Source organism: Indicator indicator, chromosome 7 (genome assembly GCF_027791375.1).
Source record: "Indicator indicator isolate 239-I01 chromosome 7, UM_Iind_1.1, whole genome shotgun sequence".
NCBI lineage: Eukaryota > Metazoa > Chordata > Aves > Piciformes > Indicatoridae > Indicator > Indicator indicator.
The window spans coordinates 19,247,518-19,263,762 of record NC_072016.1 but is presented as its reverse complement, the minus strand read 5'-3'; the positions used below and the strand labels follow the sequence as shown (position 1 = coordinate 19,263,762).

Below are 16,245 nucleotides of genomic sequence, written 5' to 3'. Positions count from 1 at the left end.
GCAAGAGAACAGCCAGCAAACAGGGACGTGCTGTATTTTAAATGCACAGGAAAGCATTTGTACTTGTGACTAATCAAATCTTTGCTTTGTTTCCTTCCCACTAAAAAAGTAACTTGCTCTCTTTAAAGGGGTGATTAATCCCTGAGAAAAATGGAGATCTTCAGGGCCTCAGTTCATCGTCACTGTAAAGGGCCAAGGCACATCCCTTCCTGATATATTTCTGGGCTCCTTGGACAGTGCAGAAAGACAGGAAGATGTAACAAGACAGAAAATACAAATATAAAATCTGAATGACTGTCAGGATGTTAATGGAAAGCAGGAACTTGTGACAGGGACATACTATAGTTGTCACAAGAAGTTGGTTGTGAGGCTCTTTGGTTCCCCACAGTTCTCTGCTCAACCCAGCCTCTGGCTACATCTGTACCCAGGTCTGCTTCTCCTCAGCCACCTGTGCTTTCTAAGGTGCACTGTATTTTCACCCCTGTATTTTCATCCTAAATCTCCTCTCAGAGACAATGGCTTTCTCACAACTGGAAATAGCAATTGCTCACAGATACCAGGACAGCAGTCTAGTCCTAAATTGCAATCACACTGTAGGAATTTGTGTCAGTGCAAGAAGTGCTTCAAAATATCTCAATTTAAACTTATCCATTAGACTATTTTTAGTTCCTAGGACTCAAGAGCCTCTCCATGTATGGTAGGGGAAGGGAAAGAAAAATGGGTGGGGAAATTTCCTTCTCTGCTTTATATGGACCTGGCTGCTCATGCAGAGTCATCAAAGTCACCACATTCCATATCAGAAAAGGAAATCCTACTTGTTTCAAGCGGATGTACAGCAGCATCACTTGACAAGATAGGATTCTTATAAATAAGTGGCCTATTCATCAGAGGGTCATACAGATTACTGCCTCTAAGGGTGACTGCAGTCATGTTTCTCTGCAGAGGGGTTGAGTGCAGCAAGCCATCTGTTACAACTAGTAAGGCCACAAGAGCTGTGAACAAGATAAAAAGTACCTGAAAGGCAGTTTGAACTTGCTGCACCACATTTTCTTCTTGGCTTTCAGCTTTGACAGTTGTGACTGTAATGATCACAGTTACTGGGTTTACAAGTCACTGCAGTCTAGAAGACTAAAAGGTATAGGCTAGTAGTTAATCATTCCCATCCTACCTGCTTTAAAGTAGACTGGAAAGTATTCTACACAGACTAGGAGATTAAGCTTAATTGCCTGAACTACTGGTTTTATAAGAAGTCTGTTCCTAGCAGTATGAAGCAATGCTGAATAACCTTGCTACTCAGTGAGCAGCCAATCACTAGGAAAACAAGGACAACAGCCTCCATGGCTGAATTGTGAATGGAGAGTCTTGATCTCACTTTAGCATGCATTAAACTGGAAATGGCCTCCACTTGGGAAATCAACTGACATACACCAGTATAAGCAAGTCTTATGCCTTTGCTTAAGAATATCCCACTTAATAACACTCAATTTTGAACTCTCTGCAGCTTGGAAGGCATTTACTGAAGAAGACCACAGTGAGATAAACACTCTGCATGCAGAGTCTTGTTCCTCTGGTGTTAGGCTTGAGTATGGCATTTGAGCTTATGCCTTTAGTTTGTTCTTCTACCAAAAGCACAGAGGTGATATTTTCAGGCTGATGTATTAGTTGTTTGGGCAGAAGACAGAGATTATAAGATAGTGTCATCAGTGTATCTACTGCTTGTGTTAACCAAGAACTCAACCCCTTATATAAAAGAAATAAGAGCAGGACCAGGGACAAGTAGATCCAGCATATCTTACTACACTGACTATACCAAAAGGCTGAATCATACTCTCTGTAGAGATGAAAGGTAAGGAATTAGCAAAAATTGTATCAAAATGGTTCTCAGACCTTGATAAATACCCTGGAATAATAGGAAGGGTCTCAGGGGAAAAGGCCAAGAATAGCACCCTTCTTATAGACACAGCCTCAGGGATAAGAAAAAAACATAATGTATAGCTTCAGTTGGGGAAATGAAGTAGTTCTTTTGAGCACACTTTGGAAAACCAATATAGACTAATAAAAACTAGAGAAAGAGATACTCTGTGACCTGTTCGGTAAGGTAAGACTTTGTGGCTAGAGAAGCAAGGTGGACACAAGCTTCTGCAAGATACCTGATAGGGTTCCACATGACTTTTTCAACGAGAGAAATATGGATGATATGGGACTACTGTAAGGTGACTGCACAATTGGCTAAGAATAGAGCAGAAAACATTACTATTAATGGCTCATGATGTCAGATTAGCTAACTGGCTAAGTTGGTAGTAGTGTTTCACTGGGCTTCTGAATTTAACAGACTACCTCTATATTTTCACCCACAGAACTTTAAATGCTAACATATGTCAATCAAATGTCCTCTCCACCTCAATGGTACATGACTGGTTGGACAGATTATTAAAAATCCCAACCCTCGTCTCTTCTGTCAGTTAATCTTGTCCTCTAGCTGCATCTAGACTTAACAGGCAGTATCTGCTCTGGGGGACCCTCCAAGCCCCCAGATCTTTAGAACTGGGACCTGTCTGGGACACCTTGCACCTCTTCTCTGTTTTTTCTTCTCACAGAAATCCAGGTATGTGGGGGGCTTGGGCAAGGGAGTAGGTTACCTGGATTGAGGAGTTCCCGGTACGTCACTGTTGTCATCCTGTCTGCTTTTTCAACTGCAAATCCCTGATAGCTTTTTGCATGGTTTGTTTTTTTTTTCTTTTTATTTCTCCTGAGTGTGTTGTACCCAGCAAGCAGTAACAAGAAATAGCAATAACACCACTTTCAATGGGTGACCTGAGGATTCAGCAGAGATTGCTGTGTTAATCTGCAGATGACATAAGGTATGGAAGGTATACAGTTGTCTCATGAAAGGCTGGATTTTTAAACGTAATAGGAGCTTGACTGGTTGCAGAAAAGGACTAAAATCAAATGAATAACATGAATATATGGCAAGTGCTACCATATGGTGAACATATGTTTGTATTGCTAGAGAGTAGATCCTGGAAACATTGAAGAGAAGATGAATCAGTGGTGTCCTGCTGTCAGTCATGAAGCAAGCTTGTGAGCATCAAAATTAACAGATCTATTTTATGGCTCATTCACTTATATCTAGTAAAATGCAAATCTGCCTGATGTCTCTCATATTCAATATGAAAACTCATAATCTCTCAGTGGTGTGTGTGTTCTTCAGGTTTTGGTACCTAATTAAGACTGCACTCAAGCTTCTTGAATCCTATGTTGAAGTCTGTTCAGCTACTTACTTTTATGCAAGCTTGCAGTAGCACTGCATCTTTGTGACTTTAGACTCTTGGAATTAGCAAATGGGCTCAAAAGCCTTTAGCATGAAACAAGTAAGACTGAAAGACATGCATCAGGATTGCATAAACCTTTCTTAGGAAACCAGGCTAAAATTGCAAAAGACATTCACTGGTGCATTCAACAGGAGCTACCTGTCCTGGCAAAAGAAAGCTCTCCTTTGGCAGATGTGTCACAGACGGCTGTGTAGGGAATATCCAGGGCTCGAGTGCGAGCTGTCAGAACAGGAAAGCTGGCCATGTGTGCTACCTTTTGCACTGAGGACACATTTCCATTCACCTCAGGAAGAAAGGCCTACTCTCACTCAGCTGAGGGAGATTTTTTTTGAGTGAATAAGCTATTCAAGTCTCCAGCAGGATACCATGAGTCTAATACACTGCAGCCACAAACACAAATGCCTCCACACCTCCACTGCCTATCAGAGCCCCTCAGGAGCAGTGTGGGAGTCATGGAACAGCTAAGAATGGTCAAAGTCTACAAAATTACTGGGCTGTGTCTAACCTGCAGAGAAGCTTGAATTAGTTTTTTTCTAAAACCAGGACATTGCAATGCGGCTGTGTCCCACTGGGATCTCTTTAAATCACTAGCCACTTAAGAAGAAACACTGGTTTGACAAGTATTTAACTACGTATTTAACCTCAGATACACACCTAAGTGTTGCAGACTTGAATAGGACTGAAGCATTTACCTGTAGCATCTTAAATGGGAGCTGAAGCCTTATCTATATTTTACATTATGCATAGATTATGTGGTGGAAGAGTAAGAATATCCAAGAAGGAGAAAAATTTTTTCTTTCCTGAGTTTTAACACTTCTTTTAACTAAAAGAATATATAGTCCTCTGCTTCACTGTTTGTAGTTCAAACATTGGTTGAAGCCTGAGAGGCTGAAACTTTCAACAGGGAAATACTTAGAAGGCAAATATAACCTATCCAATTCTTACTTTGAAATGACTCCAGGTATTAAAAGCATGAGATGGCTTTGGCCTGTGATGACTTACTGAGATATTTGCAACATTAGCCATGGAAAATGACCTTGTCTAACATAAATAGCTGGAAGAACAAAATTCTAGTTGATCCTATATGAAAAAAATCATAGACTATGTAGTATTTCATCTCTGAGGAACAGGCTTTTTATCTCCAAAACTTGCAGTATGGCTATTTTCTACAGTAACAATTTTTCTAGTATTTGATCTTTGGTAATGAAATTTACCATGTTTGTTTCCTAGTGAACATGAACAGTATCTGTCATTGTGCAAGCCTGCTTGTTTTGTAGTTTTCCTGGGCATACATTAAAATGCATGCTTTTAATAGGGCCTGATCTTGAAAAAAAATATACTTTTTATACTTCTCTTTACTGTAATTAGTAATGTAATTTCACTTCAGTGAAATTTAATTAAATTAAGTTAATGGAAAAAAATCTTTGTATGCTTTGCTTAATAGATTTTTTTTCCTTTTGGTGGATTATTCCAACAGAATTTAGTAGAGACAAGAACTAAGTGCTTTAAAAGTTAACAATTTTTTTCTATAGAAATTATCAACCACACAAACAGAATTTCAGAGTTTTATAACCTTTCCATTTACTCTTACCTATTCCATTTCAATGTTCTTAATAGGTACTGTAGAGCTGTACTTTCAATTCCAAATGCATATTGTCTATATCAGATTCTACAAGGTTTTCCCAATATGTCTATCTATCCTTTTACGTGTAAATATTCATTAGAAAAGAGAAGGCTGAACCACTTCTGTTGCTCTTGGTGTAGAACCTTCTGTATGAGTCATGGCAGGTCTCTGTTGCCTATGGAAGTTGTCTTCTTGGCATGAAGCAATGGTTAATGGATTTCAGGAGACATGGTCAGAACTTTGATTTTCTAGACTCACTAACACTGGAGATGGTGTGGGTTATGCTGTTGCTAACATTGGGACCACTGGGAGGGAGAATCACAGGATAGTGTCCCTTGGCCAGGGCTCTGGGATCCTCTCACAGGAGCTATTGCCAGTTTACAAAAAGAGGCAGTAAAATGAGACCTAAACTGTGAGGAGACGCTGAGCAGGCCACAACTGCAGAGATTTGTAGACTCCTAGCACTCTCTATTACCTTCTTCCCTGTCCACCCCAGTCCTCACTATCAACATCACAGCTTTCAACACCTCTCAGTCTCCAGTGCTGGAGCTCTGAATGGTGCTGCCAAAACACCACTCTTTGGCCCCCAAACGCTCTGTCATCCTCCCTTGGCACAGCCACACTCTTTAGTGGTGGAGATAACAGCATCTGCCATTTTAATTCAACTAAACCAAATCACTGCAGGCACCCAGGATCCTAATGGCCCTCTGATAAATGTTTCTCAATCCCAGTACACAACAGAAATCTGTGTCATGGACCGGGTCTCCTCAAACATAGAGGGAAATTGATATACACAAGAAGAGAAAGCACCTCTATCTTTTTTCTTCCTTACATTTACCTGGAACTGGGTGCTCTCTCTAAGGGCTTCAGACAAGGAAAGTTGTCTTCCTCTTGGGTGGGTTTCCCTGCCCAAAGAGGGGCATGTTGGACTATGTTAGACTCATCGCTTTGAAGGGCTCTTTAGCACAAAAATGTTGGACATTGAGGCATTGGAAACACTAACTTCAAGCTTGCACCACAAAAGTGAGAGTACAGAGTATATTTTCTTATTTTAAAATAAGAAAAGAGGAGTTTCTCCTCACAGGGAGTAGAGGGTGGGAGAAAGAAGGAGGGTGTTTAAACGGCAGGTGACAATGTCCTTCACACTGCTCAGTGATGAAGCTAAGAAGACAAAAATAGACAAAGTGACCTCATGGCTTTGAGCAGCAATGCCTATGAGACAAAAGAGAGGCTTTAAAAGGCTTGTGGAGCTGATAGCAAAGGGCTTGGACACCTCAGAGTTTTGGTTCTGCTCCAGCAGGGAACTTCTCATTGCCTCTCTCACTGTTTATGGGGAGTTGTGAATTAAACAGGCTTTGTGACATGCCCAGCTCTCCAAGTCTAGAGTCTGCCTTCTCAAGCTTGGATCAGCCTTATGCAGGTATAGATGTCTCTTTTCTTTTTTTTTTCTTTCTTTTTCTTTAAATTTTTATTTTCTGCCTTTTTCCTTTTTCTTTCCTTTTGTTTGCTTTTTTTCTTTTTTTCCTTTTTCTTTCTTCACCCTTTCCTTTCCTCTCTTCTCCTCTCCTTTTCCTCCCCTCTCCTTCCCCTATTGTTTCACCTGTTCTGGTTTCATTCTTGCTCTTTGCCTTCAGTAAGTCATCTCAGACAGATTTCTTGTTTTCTTAAACTGTTGTGGGAGACTGCAGCTTAAATAGCATGATGATTTTCCTGTTTGGAATAATTAGGTATGTGCTTTACCTTCAATAAGGAGAAAATAGGAAGAAGTAGGTGAGTGGCAGGTCCCAGGGGACCTTATTTGCCAGCTACATCAGAGCATCAGGCAGTTCGGAGGAACTTCCTAGTGAAGTTGTATATGGATGCTAATGCTGAGCCAGGACCATGAGTTGGTGAAAGCACAGCCAAGGGTGTCTACTGCTATATTTTCTCTGACAGCCCAGACTCTAGAGTTGAGTGCTTTCGTGACATTCTGCTGTCAGAAGTGGCTGCATGGACACTTTGGGAGGTGTAGGTTCCCAGCTGTTAGCTCTTGATGCCAGAAATCCTCCTGTGAACCACTCAGGGGCCAGAGTTTACCTATTCTGCACTTGGCTAAGATTCTGTGTACTGCTTGTCCTCCTTGTAAATTTAGAAGCAAAATACAGGCCAGGTGAGGTGTAGTAGCTTGTAGCAAGGATACTTGTAACAAGAAAGAAATCCCTATTTATTTTCTCCATTGTGAACAACCCCCAAAGACGTATGAATGTAGATTTCTAAGTGGAATGGACAAATCTTTAGGGACTGTAGCTCGTTTCCATCATGAAGATCTTTGAGGGCAAGTCTACAACTGCCCTGAAGAGCACTAAGTCCCCACAAAAATCTGGACACTACTTTAGTCTTGGATCAGCAAGATGGAGTCATTCTGTAAGGAAAGATTTATAGAGAGCCTTCACTTTGCAAGTGCAAGTACAAATAGTAAGCCATCTTTTTGGCACTGCTTTTGCTGCTCCCAGTTTTTTGGGTGCAAGGGAGAATAAAAGACTGTGCATCCACATGAGCTGATCTGAAGCCAGAGAAATCCTCTTGCTGAAATCCCAAAATAGCAGCATGCAGTATGGAATGGCCACAAACCTTGGGAAGAGTCTTTCCTTGTATTTATTTTAAGCTTTCTGGAAAGATGACTATTCTGCAGATCAGCACCTTTCAACATGGGTTCAGAGAGGGAAGGTCTTTCTGCTGTGGTTACACGGGTGCAGTATGGAATGATGACACCTGCCCTAATTTTGCAGCCTAGCCAGGTTTTAGGGAATATCTGCAGCCCTCAGGAAAACAAGTATCCTTAACTAAGCTTTCTGCCACCCATTGGAGGTAACCTTGTCACATTAGCAGGTCCCCATTGAATGAATGCTCTGTGATAAAAGGCCAGAAGTGAGGTCCTGAGAGGACCGAGAAGCTTCCATCTTCTCTGGAGCTAACACTGTCCTCTAGTACTACCTGCAGCTCTCCTCTCTTCTTCTCTACAACAGGGCATAATTTGGTACCTCTTTCTTGAAAATGTCAGGGCTGGATAAGGTGCTACATGTTTATTTTTTGGACAAATTATGAAGTGCAGGCAGTGGATGTATATTTCATCTGTACTGTCATATTGGAGAAAAAAAAACACAATAGGAGTAAGGAAAATGACAGAATGAAAGAACCAGAAATTAATATATGGTTTAGGTATGTGGGTTTCTTTTCTATACAAGTTTAGTGCTGACTTCTGTCACTTGAACACTGATTCTTAGAGCACTTTTCTTAGAGCAACTGAGTTTGGTTTGAATCTTGTTCACCCCCTGCTGTACCTGCACATGAGGCAGAGAATTCAACGTTCCTCCCTGTGGCTTTACTGACCACTGGGCTGGCAAAGCAGGTGGAATATTATCATTCCACAGTTTCATGCCAGTGACCCAATAGGTGTTGGCTTTTCCAAGCAAGTCTATAAAAGTAGATTTGTTCTGGCCTGGCTGATCAGTTGTGGGGTCTGGTCTTCCTTGCTGGGCAGGCAACACAGGCAAGGGACTACAGCAAGGGTGAAATTATGCCTCCTGCTGTTGCAGGGCTGCTGCAGAGAGCAGTGAACAGCCCTACACACAATGCTGCTGCAAGACATTCTGACTTTGTGGCTGGCACTATAAGGCCCAGAGCAGAAGCAGCCCGGCTGAGCCTGCAGAGTGCCTTTCCCATTGCATGCATGCATCTTCCATAAGGTAGGAGGAAGGTCTACAAAAAGCAGGGCTCCACCTTAAGGGAGATGTGTTACATAAACGGTAAAAATTCCCACAAGCAAGGGCATGCACTATAAAAATGCTGTGAGATACAACCTGGCACTCTTGGTCACATGCTTAAGAAACAGAAAATCCTAGGTCTGACCAAGAGACAGAGACTGGCCATTAAAGTGGGGCCAGTGTGTGCAGAGAAAGAGAAAACTGCACCTAGATTTCTATCAGAAGTTCCTAAAGATACTATCAGCAAAAGCAGGAAAGAAAAAGGGCAGGGGGTGACAATGTGTTTCCTGGTATGGGCACTAGAATACCTATATCTATATCCGTGTTCATCTTTGCCCATCTTGCTTTTTTGCTGAGCTCTGAGCTTGTCTCTTTTTTTTTCTCTTGCAGAGCTCCACCGCCATGAGAGCATCCAAGAGAAGAATGTAAAAGAAGCCAAAACCAAGTGCAGAACCATTGCATCCCTGCTGACAGATGCACCCAACCCCCACTCCAAGGGGGTGCTGATGTTCAAGAAGCGCAGGCAGAGGGCTAAGAAGTATACATTGGTAAGCTTTGGGAGTGTTGACGAAGACCGCTCCTACGAGGAAGAAGACGGAGTTTTTCCAACTAGTGAGTCTGAATTTGATGAGGAAGGTTTCTCTGATGCGCGAAGCCTAACTAATCACTCAGACTGTGACAACATTTACCTGGATATTGAAAAGTCCAAGTCTGACTCTGAACAGAAGGAGGAGAAGCAAAAAGGTTTGAGTGAGGCCTCAGGTAAAGGAGCACGATTATTTGAGCAGCAGAGGGAACGGGCTGGGAAGTACACAGTTGAGAAAGTCTCAGTGCAGAAGAGCCCTCAGCTTGCTCCAGCTGCCCAGCCACAGCAGAATTCAGTGAATGGAGATATGCCTGTGCCACAGAAGGCAAGCAGTGTGCCACTCAGCATCCACCTGGAGGGTGTGCAAGTGTCCAGCAAGCAGACAGCCAACCTCCCCACTCAGCTCCTGGCTGCCCCTAGCCTCACTTCCTTTCCACCTCCCCCAGGCAACCCTGACCACTTCTCTGCAAGCTCAACAAGCATGTTCAACAGGGCTGCACGGCCCTTTACTCCCGGTTTCTCTGGCCAACGTCCAGCAACATCCTCTGTCATCTTTAGGCCATCTGCACCCAAAAAACCTAGTGAAAGTCTGGGTGGGCAAAGCACAATGGCTCCCCCTTCCTCACCTCTGGCTCCAGGAACACCTGCCAACGCAGCAGTGCCAACACACCGCGGTCCAGTCAGCTCTTCCACATCTCTGTATATTCCTGCACCAGGAAGGCCAACACCACTGCTGGACTCACAACCAAGAGGGGGAGAAAGTGCTCCAGAGACTAAGCCTTCTGCCAACACTGCCCGCACATCCACCACCTCTATCTTTCTGTCAGCTCCCTCAAAACCAGGAGGAGATGTGGCCTCCACAGCACAAGTCCCTGGAACAGCCTCTTCTTCTTTATATATTAATCCAATACCATCACAGCACATGATAAGTTCCCCCACACCAAAGCAACCTTCTCCTGCTGTCTCACCAGCAATGCCACGACCTCCTTCTGAGCCCTTAACTTCCAGGGAGCAGAGGATTGCTGTGCCAGCTCCCCGCACAGGCATTCTGCAGGAGGCTCGCCGGCGGGGCAACAAGAAACCCATGTTCAGTAAGATTGAGGAGAAGAAAAAGAATTCACCCAACCCTGAGCTCCTGTCTCTGGTGCAAAACCTGGATGAGAAGCCAAAAGGTGACCACCCTGCGGCAGGCTTTGAGTCTGGGCCTGAGGAAGATTTCCTCAGCCTGGGTGCCGAGGCTTGCAACTTTATGCAGTCCTCTGGACGCAAGTTCAAGACCCCACCTCCAGTGGCTCCTAAGCCTCAGCAGCAAGATGCTGGACTGGTAAATGGGGCCCAAGACATGCCTCGGCTTAAAGGCAAGGGGGGAGAGCTCTTTGCCAAGCGCCAGAGCCGCATGGACAAGTTTGTGGTGGAGACAACACCAAAGCCAGAGTCCAAGCCCAGGACCCCTTCTCCTTCCCCTTCTTTACCCTCGTCCTGGAAATATTCACCCAATATCCGGGCTCCCCCTCCCATAGCTTACAACCCAATGCATTCCCCCTTCTATCCCCTGGCAGCCAGCAAATCTCAGGCTAGCAAAGCAGAGAGCAAAGTGAAAAAGGCACCTGGCCAGAAATCAGGGATTAAGGTCATCGATTTAATGCGGCACCAGCCCTATCAATTAAAGTCAGCCATGTTCTGTTTCGGAGATCCCCCAAGCCCTAGCATTCAGGATTCTTCTAGGCAGACAGCCCCACAGGCTAGCTCCTTCATGGCAGCCAAGCAGGTCCCTGTGAAAACAGCCAAAACCCAGGAGATTCGTCGCTTCTCCACTCCAGCTCCCATGCCAGCGTCCACCAGCCTGGCACCCACTGTGCTTGTGCCCCGCTCAGCCACCACATTGGATGAGCCAGTGTGGAGAACAGAAATGGCCTCTTCTGTGCCTGCTACACCAGCGACCTTTCAGGTGGAGCTCAGCCAGTCCCCCAAGCCATACCAGGGCTCCCCAGAGACTGGGCAGGTGGGTCAGGGGCCTTCCCCAAACCCAGCCTCGGCCTCTCGGTTTCAGGTGGCCAGGCCTAAATTTTCAGCAGCAAGAACAGGGATGCAGGCCAATGTGTGGAGGCCAAGCTTTGGCCACCACTGAGGCAGGCTCCCCTTCCATCCCAGCCCAGGCCCTGCAGAAATAGTGCTCATTTTGTCTTTCATGTCAGCTGAGTATATTGGGATGAGTGACATAAAATGAAGAAAAGAGAAAAAAAATTACTCCTCTTCTGCATCACCCTCTCCTTCAGTTTCCCCTTGGTCTCGGATGAGCAGCTTTATGGCAAGACTTACTGGCTGTGGCTACAGCAGAGGGAAGAATATGGAGAAAAGGCACCTGTGTGGTACACAGAGAGTGGGAATTTGCACACAGCAGCAAAACCTGCCTCTGAATGGGGGGAATGGCAGGGGTTCTCTCACATGAGGACATGACAATGGTAGTGGTTTTCCCTTCCCAAGGGCTTTGCAGTCACTTCTGAATGGAAGGAGACTGGGTGGGGCAAAAGCTATCCAGGAAGAAAGGGTCAGAGGTAGGATCACAGTACAGAAGCCCTAGCTTCTGTATAGAAGCCTCATTAGACTTTTCTCTGAGCCTGTCAGCGTGTGGCCACACACCTGTGTGTGCACACAGCCATGCACACAGCCAACACTCATCAAGGAGTAAAAGCAGAAGTGGGGCTTCACCTGGATACTTCTGCCAGACTCCTCTCTGGAGGGGCATGGCAAAGAAGGCAAGAGAGCAGAGTGAGCAGAGGTGTTTGCACATGCACACATTGGCAGTGTGCCCTGCACAGGAGGTTGGCCATGTCTGCCTGTTTCTCCAGTCATCAGGGCTGGGGATGAAAAGGAGAGTCATACTAGCTGGTGCTAAACAGGACTATCAGGTCTAGAAGCAGTTTGCCAAAGAGAGGTGTGGCATGGACTTGATGGAGATATCACAAGTTAGAGGAACCGCAGAAAAAAAGAATCAGTTTTTGAGGATACACAAAGTCAAAGCTAAGCTCAGGCAGTGGCTGGCTGACACAAGGAAGGCCCTGCAGCATTAGTCCCACTGGAACAGGATACAGATGCTGTAAGTACAAAGGAGGATTGCGTGGGAGAAGGTACAGTTGGCTTTAAAAGGAGGCAAGATTGAATATGCTTTTGCACATCATTTTTTTGGTTTAGTTTAGGAGAGAAACATGGCTAAATTGGAAATGGGTCCTGACATAAGACACTGAAAACTCTGTGATGAGCAGGGAAATAGAACCCCTTTACAGACACTTGCAGTATGGAAGCAGAGGACAGGAAGACAGTCAGTCACAAGCAGAATTTCATACTAAGTTATTTAAGTATCCTTGGGGTCTATTTGGTAAGAACTGAAATGCTCTGAGGACCCTGAAACATAGGATGAGCATACTGGGGAGGGAGGAGGTCAGCACTTACACCTCACCTGGCAGACTATCAGCCATGGGAGAGGGAGGAGAGAAAACCTTTAGGAAGGTCTTGAGTTAATGAGCAAACAGGTGACTAAGCTAGAAGTGCTACACCTAGTTGTATAATGTAGAAGCAGAATCCACTTAGCTCTGGTGAAGGGAAGCAGCCATGATTCAAAATCTAACCTGAACAATTGCTTTCTCACCCATCCTGTGCTGTATTGCCTTCTTAATGTTTCTGGAAAAAAATCTTGTGTGCAGTAGCATGCTGAATCTCTGTGATTCTTCCCAAACATGGGAGAAGGAGTCTTCTGTCTTTCTAGGAAAGCTATGGGAAGGACCTCAAGGAATAGCAGTGCTCCAAAACCTCTATCTCTAGTGTCCTTGTGGACTGCTGTCAGTGGCTAGTGGGTTTAGCTGAGGCTGAAAGCTAGTCCAGACTGAAACCGTAACCGAACTTAGGTGTATAGAGGGACTGTGTGGAGCAGAGAAAGGATACTCAGGATAATTCTACAGTGAAGAGATAACTGCAGAAATTCTGAATCATGTTCGGTGTCCCTTTCCCTTATGCCCCTAAAGGTAAACACTCACAAGGTCTAAGTGTCTTGGGAAATTCAACTGGAAAAAAGAGAGGTCTTAGCATGTAAGGGAGATTGCATGTGGGTAATATTTCAGTGGTCCTGCTGCAGATTTCTGGGAGATACTGATGAAAGCTGAACAGTGATGGCCAAACACCGTTGAATGTTAAATGCAGGACCCAAGTGAGCAGAATAACTTCATTTGGCCCATCATTTCTGATAATGGAATGGGCAAGATATGAAAAAAGTTGGGTTCTTTTAGAGAACAAATATGAAATATCAGAGCAAGGAAAATAATCAGGAGGTCAGAGATCCTGCATTTCTGTTATCTTTGGTTCAAAGCTAAGTTTAGAAGCAAAGCCAAAGTAGTCTGAAGGATCTCAGCCCTTCCTGATCTTTTCTGGATCCTATGCTAACACAAGGCTTCATCTGCAGAAGCACAGGGTGTTGCAGATGAAGCCTACAGTGCTTGTGGAGTATCCCAAAGAAGACCTGTGGTTGTACATAGCATGAGATGCCAAGATGTATCTGGTAAGTTATAAGGAAGAAACGTGCACTACTGCTAGTGCCTGCTCATGAAAATATTGTGGCTAGCCTGGTAGAAAGGTCACAAGCGAAACTGCAGGAATACTTTTGAACCACCTAATTTTGTCTTGAGCCTCTCCAAATTTCTAATTCCTCAGCTGTTGAACAAACACAGACACAAACGGTTGCTTGACAAGTTTTAGCTCCCACCTGGTTAAGTTATAAGCTGCAGTGGTAGGCCAAATCCCAGTGTTCCCTTGTTAAGCATTTGAAGATGTCTGCATGAGCTCCAATTTAAAGCTACCTATCATCCCTCCTCTCTAACATGCTGCAGGTTACACAATGCAGCTATGGCAATTCTGAGAGTTTATCTTTGCTTCACAAGTATCAGACCTTTCCCTCTGGATATATGGGAACGCTTGCCAGAGATAAGCTCAAGATCCTGCAGCAGCTGAGAGGAAGTATCTCTGAAGAAACTGGTATGATGAGGAGTGACTGCTTGCCAGACATGAGCACAGTGCAAGCCAAGATTGTTCCTTGTGCTCCCTTTCTGCTATAATATCCAGCATCCCTTACCAGACCTTCTTCCTAAAACAGACTTGTCAGTGCTCTGAAAAAGGGAGCCCATCAGCCCAGTACTCTATGTGGTGGAAGATATGACCCCAGAAGGAGAGAGTTGACATCTTTGTTTATGGAAATGTGTTTCTTTTTCTTTTCTGTCCTTTTTTTTTTTTCCTCTTTTTGTCTTTTTCTTTCTTTCTTGTTGTTTTTCCCAATTTACAGTCACTTCCCATTTGTTTGTGCAGAATAAACTTGTGATATGCACTTTACATGTGCCATTTTGTCCTCTTCTTTTCATGGTGCCCAGGAGGAATTGCCATGTCTACAGAACATGCAGTTAACACTTCCAACAAACTACTAAGGCCAAGAGAATATAAGGAGTCCAGAAAAGGATGTGATGTTTCAGCAATAGAAACACCTAAGTTTGACTTAAACCCCCTATACATTAAAAAAGCTCCATGCAAGCAAAAACGTGAGATCCAAACCTTTGGTACTACACACTATAAGCCACTCTTACTGACATGGTGAAGAAATTTATGGGCCAGCCCCAGCTGTCCTGCCCCAGCCCTGAATCTCAGCCTGCTCTAATCTAAACCCTACCCTCTGCTTGTAATTCTGGTATCTATGGAAGTTTGTCAGCTCTGGTAAATCCTAATATAAACCACTGAATGATTCAACTTAGTATTAACCAAGAGATCAGAAAACCAAATCAATCAGAAAATAAACAGAGACTCCAAGACTACTCCTAACTCTAATCCTAACCCAATTCATGTTAAAGTCTCTGACATTTCTGAGTCCTCAGAGGTGTGTTGTGCCTAGTTTAGGACAAGCATTAGCAAATTGCCTTCGCAGATGCATGTCACTGACAGACAGCAATTGCTGAGTAGTTCAGGAGCTGCTGGGGTCAGCTGTAGGTTTAGACTGCAGACTCTGGACACTTGCCTAGGTACTAGTTTGAGAATGTTTTCCAGATTAACTTCAAGGAGGGATTTCTTACGCAGTGGTCTGGAAATGGGTCTCGGGACTATCTAACATACTTCCGATTGATTTGCGGACAGGAAACACAAAGAGGCAGCAATGTTTGCAGATACCAGACCTGAGCTTCTATCCACAGCTCCCTAAGAAATAAGAACACAGATGCATAGGGTGCAGATTACGACTGCATCTTGTTTAGCTTAGTAAAGCTGACATAGTAGGATTATGAACTACTCCAGATGGTTTGACACATTGCAGGTCAGTTGCTGTGTCCAGAGCTCTGATTAAATTCCCTGTTAACCTCTACAACCTTCTCAAGTGAGAGTAATGTCTTCTCAAGCAGATCATGTCAGAAGGAGCCAGACAAACAGACTTTCAAAGGTGGAACAGGAGACATCCCTGAGGTTACTGGCACAAAGCAAAGCCGAAAGATAACAGAAGAGCTATGCAGCAGGATAGGGATGAACTCGGACTTCAGTGTGCTGCTCGTAGAGTAGTTTAAAACCAGAAAACAGCAAGGTGCTTAGTGGAGACATTTATCTACAATCATACCCAATGGAAGGAGAAATGTCCAACAAAAAACACAGCCCTAGTACTCCCAAGCAATACAGGCCTATAACTTCAACGACCACTAGATGTTGCCACTGTTCTTCTTTGAGTTACCTGGGGTTTTGGCTTTTGCCAGAAGTGGTGGTAAATCTCAGAGTTTAAAATCTTAAGAAATCCTTTCTTTGTAATCTGTTCTTTTCTGGCGTTCCCATATGGTGTTGCTCAGTCCCATATACCAAAGGAGAAGGCCAACATCATGCCAAGAAGTTTTGGCAGTGAGAGGCTTGCTGCAGCTTGGAGCGGATTCCTGGGTGGTACCATGTGGGACGTGG

General features: G+C 44.2%; 1 protein-coding gene across 1 annotated transcript in view; it reads left to right on the top strand.

Annotated features, from left to right (window-relative positions):
* SYNPO2L (synaptopodin 2 like) overlaps positions 1–11,413 on the top strand; it is a 30,201-nt gene extending 18,788 nt beyond the window's left edge. The window contains exon 4 of the mRNA XM_054382420.1: positions 9,090–11,413. Coding sequence (XP_054238395.1) covers positions 9,090–11,413 — 2,324 coding nt within the window. The remainder of the gene's footprint in view (positions 1–9,089) is intronic.
* The last annotated feature ends 4,832 nt before the right edge of the window (positions 11,414–16,245 follow it).